The sequence below is a fragment of the Sinocyclocheilus rhinocerous genome, unplaced genomic scaffold (assembly GCF_001515625.1).
Source record: "Sinocyclocheilus rhinocerous isolate Xijiao unplaced genomic scaffold, SAMN03320098_v1.1 scaffold1672, whole genome shotgun sequence".
NCBI classification, from domain to species: Eukaryota; Metazoa; Chordata; class Actinopteri; order Cypriniformes; family Cyprinidae; genus Sinocyclocheilus; species Sinocyclocheilus rhinocerous.
The window spans coordinates 32,509-37,394 of NW_015637961.1; the positions used below are offsets into that span (position 1 = coordinate 32,509).

General features: G+C 35.4%; 1 protein-coding gene across 1 annotated transcript in view; it reads left to right on the forward strand.

Annotated features, from left to right (window-relative positions):
- Positions 1 to 2,897, forward strand: part of LOC107749333 (uncharacterized) — a 31,414-nt gene extending 28,517 nt beyond the window's left edge. The window contains exons 5-7 of the mRNA XM_016564445.1: positions 1,842 to 2,037; positions 2,132 to 2,239; positions 2,676 to 2,897. Coding sequence (XP_016419931.1) covers positions 1,842 to 2,037; positions 2,132 to 2,239; positions 2,676 to 2,897 — 526 coding nt within the window. The remainder of the gene's footprint in view (positions 1 to 1,841; positions 2,038 to 2,131; positions 2,240 to 2,675) is intronic.
- Positions 2,898 to 4,886: the final 1,989 nt, after the last annotated feature.

The window sequence follows — 4,886 nt, forward strand, 5'->3', positions numbered from 1 at the left end:
AGTGTTCAAAAACATCCAATCTATATTTTTTTTTTTTTTGAGAAAAAAGGTTTTGAATATAAAGAAAAAACAACAGTTTCTACATTTTTGATGCAGCATGAACTATAACGCACATCCATGGTTCTCGTCGCATGTCTTTTTTTAAAGGGTGAATTGAAATCAAATACTGCCATATTGTGCTTTATACTTCTGAATGTGGTGTCTACTTCATAAGTATTGAGAAATGTATGGAAAAACGTGTTTCGGATCACTTAAACCATATATGGAAATGGAGGATATCTGAGTCTGAACCTAAAGCAATCTTGACAGCTTAAAGAATCGAGTTTTCATATTTGGTGACTGATTTTTGAATTATTTTACAGAGCAACTGTAATTTATTGATTTGCTAGAAGAGTCCTCATCACAGTCAGAGAGCGAGTTCTGATCTTTATTTAGAAATAGCGAAGCACATATAAATGCATGAAAAATCAGTAAAAAACCTCATGTCAAGTGTTCAAAAGATAACATCCATTCTATTTTATTTTATTTTTTTTGAGAAAAAAGGTTTTGAATATAAAGAAAAAACAAAAGTTTCTACATTTTTGATGCAGCATGAACTATAACGCACATCCATGGTTCTCATCGCATGTCTTTTTTTAAAGGGTGAATTGAAATCAAATACTGCCATATTGTCCTTTATACTTCTGAATGTGGTGTCTACTTCATAAATATTGAGAAATGTATGGAAAAACGTGTTTCGGATCACTTAAACCATATATGGAAATGGAGGCGCCCTTATATGGTTACTAATGGGGTTTGATGGTCATCTAGTGGAAAAGCTTGGTACTTCACCCAAACAAAATCTCACTGAAAGCTAATTTTTTAAGATATCAACCTCAAATTTGGAGTAGGCTTGCCGCGATAGACGGTGCTGACGGTTATACCGGTGTTAAGCCACAACACCGGTTACGTCACTTGCCCACCGCGGCACCGACCCCCCCACCGTCATTTTGATTTTTTTTATAGTAATAAAAAATCATTTGTTCACTAAAATTAAAACTGAACATGGCTGCTCAATTGTATACCTATTTAAACTTTATGCAAGTTATTTTATATGAGGCATAGCCTGCCCTATAGCATGGTGTATTTTTATTAGTTTTGTTAATAAAAGTTCTATGTTTTATATATAGGCTAAAGTGAGTTTGACATTGTATTTTGTTGTTGCATTCAAGCAATTGACGCCGAATTGCCGCTAATTCAAAAGTGAAAGTAAAATGCGCACGGCGCTTTTAAGCTATTTAAAAGCGAGGAAAAGAGGGAAAATTCAAACGAACAATTGCTTTACGCCGAATTGCCGCTTTTTCAAAGTGAAAGTAAAATGCGCACGCCGCTTTTAGAAGCTATTTAAAAGCGAAGGAAAAGAGGGAACGCCCCGCCCCCGCGGTGATACCGGTATTACCGGTGTTGTCACACTTCGATTAACCGGTGGGAAAATTTCCTCACCGTCACAACCCTAATTTGGAGCACAACTTGCTAAGATTTTGGTTTTGATGTTCTAGCAATTTTCGACCAAAACATGTTTTGCAAAATATATATATACAATATAACATTTAAATATTGTAATTTTTACTTTTTATATTTTCGTAGACTTAAACTTCCATAACTTTTTAGTAATATCATTTTTATAACTTTTTTCGCCTCTACAATGATCAAGTGTCTTCTTTAAAAAGAGACTAACCTTAAGTCACTGCTCCAAAGCATTCAAAATTTATACCAATTTAAGTTGGAAATATCATTTTCAGGTCTATGCTCAAAAAGTGGTTAATAACCAGTCTTGTTTGTTATGTTTAATCCAAACACAGACCTGATGGCACTCCCTGCATTAAAGATTGCCAGAAGATTTTGAGAGTGGCAAAGCCAGACTTCCTCAGGATCCATGAGAATCTGCTTATGGGCAAAGTGGTCTCAAATACAGAGAAGACGCTGTACCGCTATTACTGCGAGGCGCTCTTGGTCTTTCGTCACATGCAGAGTCCAGGAGCTGTGGAAGGCTTGACAGTTAGTTCATGTATTTCAATGAGTTTGTACTCATGATATGATGTAGTGTTTGAACACGTATGCAATAGTAAATTGAACCTTTCCAATGTTGCAGGATGCAGACTGGGTAGATAGGATTGCACAAGGTGGCAGGGTGGTGACTGGCGTAAGGAAGGAGAAAATGGCAAGTATGCAAATCGCCTTGACACAAGACGAGGAAGCTGTAAGTTTTAGTATGATTTAAAGAGCATATAGAAAATACCATCACTTAAATATACATTTCAGCCACCGTTAGCTGCACCAAGAACTAAAAAGTGACCCTGGACCACAAAACCAGCCATAAGGGTCAATTTTTTTAAACGCAATAGAGGGAGATCCCAAGCGAAAAACAGGTTGTGATACATTTTTTATGACACACAGTTAAATATGGATGTCAGCAGGTACTTTTGCAGGTGTATAACACCAGGCTGTATTCTGAAATTTATTAAATTAAACTCTGTTGGCAAACGAATTAACGTTTAGTGCCCTTGCCTTAGTTGTTATTTACTTGCCAATTCAGAGTTGCTACAATTAAGTTGGGAGAGTAACAGTGTTGAATAACACATACATTACAAAATAAAAAGCATAAATTATATACAATTATATATTCTACCTGGCAGGGGAGACACCATGAACAAGAAGGTGGTTCACCCAGGGCGAGGCTCGGCCATTGCACTCCGGCCGTGCTGACCCCTGCAAATTCCCCAAATGTGGGCCGACAGGCATGGGGGGTATTCCCCATGAATAAAGGCTCACTGGCAACAGTGGGCTCCGGGATGGCATCCGGCGGCAACCTGTGCTGGTGGTGGGAACTGTCAGGAAATTGGGACGTCTTGTTATGATGTTTTCTGTTTTCTATCATTGGTTTCCACCATCATTCTATGGGTGGAGGTACCTACCTTAAGTATTTGACCAGAAGAAGGTCAACGGTCATTCCAAATGGACTTGGGGACCCATTACGGCAATCGAGATCTAGCATCGCTAACTCCTTTGGCATCCCCTGTATCCGGTTGTCCTGGCGGTGACAAATGAGTCGACAGATCTTTTCTCCTGCAGAGGAAACCTGCGGCTGCGTATAAATAAATGTCTATGGCTCATTCTCACCTGTATTGTCGCTTGCGATAGAAGCATGCCAATAAAAAAAAATTACATAAATTATAACTAAGCTATATACGTAACCTAAAGCTTAAAAAAAGCTGAGGAGAAAGTTGAAATGTAGCTATTCCACTAAATGGGTGCCATTTCGGTCCCCAGGACATTATTTGTCCAAATAGCATTAAGATTAATTATAAAATACATTTTATTATTAAGCAAAGTGTCCTTCACATTAAGCCAACTGCAAATTTAAAATATATAATTTTTAAAAATTATTTCAAACTACCCAAAACACTGAAAAATAGCATTTTTTACATGTCCCCAGTCTATAACGCTACATTTTAACATGAATTATAATGTTTAAAATCCTTCAGAAATCATTTACTTTTTGCTTTTTTGTGTACCTCCATATCCCGTCTGTGCCTGTATGCGGGACGCCTAAGTTTACTTGAATATATTACAGTTAAATCCTAATCTAATCATGACAAACTATATATTGTTGGAAAGGTCTAAGAGTCCTAAATAGATATTTTACCACTATTTGTTGTTAAAAAATATGTAGGAACAGTAATGGATTAATTTATGACAAGAGTGCACCTCAAAACATATACATCATAACAGGAGTTCTGACCTTTGTCACAAAAATTCTTCTTCGTTTCCTTTTTCCCTATCACACGTTTTAGTAATCATCATAAATTATATATCATTTCAAAGCTTAAAACCTCCAAATTCATCCTGTGAAAACCATTTTGAAATCAGACACTGCGTTACCATGGAAACTGTACTTTAAAGGGGTCATATGATGCTGCTAAAAAAGTAATATTGAGAGAGAAATTGATACATGTGTGACAGAAAAATGCATCAAAAAAAATTCAATGGAGTTTGGATGGCACCCAGTGGCTGTTTGTGGTATAACGCAAAACAAAATTGCATAGGAACCTCAATTTATTTTATATCAACTTAAAATTTGGAACACAACTTATTTAGGCATATGGCTTTAATTTTATAGCAATTTTGGATTAAAACATTTTATAAAATAAGATAAAATAAAAATAGTCCAGTACATTTTCTTTACAGTAAATTTAAACTTCTATAACTTTTTTATGCTTTCATTTTTTTTTTATTATTTCACTTCTGCAATAATCTGCAGATTGTCTTCTTTGAACTAGATGAAAAAGTTTGTCAAGACAAACTTTAGGTTGGCTTGAGAAAGCCTAGCCTAAAAGTTTAAAGCAGTTGTAAAAGCCTGAAGTTTGAAAATTTAGATAGATCATTTTATAAAATATTTATATAAGATAAAATAAAATAAAAATAGTCCAGTACATTTTCTTTACAGTAAATTTAAACTTCTATAACTTTTTTATGCTTTCATTTTTTTTTTATTATTTCACTTCTGCAATAATCTGCAGATTGTCTTCTTTGAACTAGATGAAAAAGTTTGTCAAGACAAACTTTAGGTTGTCTTGAGAAAGCCTAGCCTAAGCATGATTAGCAAGTGACTGGCATGTCGCTAACATGTTTCTAACATGATTAACATGCTACTAGCATGTTACTAGCATGATTAGCATGTTACTAGCCTGTTGCTAGCATGATTAGCAAATGACTAGCATGTCGCAAGCATGATTAGCAAGTTACTAACATGTTGCTACCATTTTTCTAGCATGATTAGCATGCTACTAACATGTTGCTAACATGATTAACAAGTTACTAGCATGTCGCTAGCATGATTAACAAGT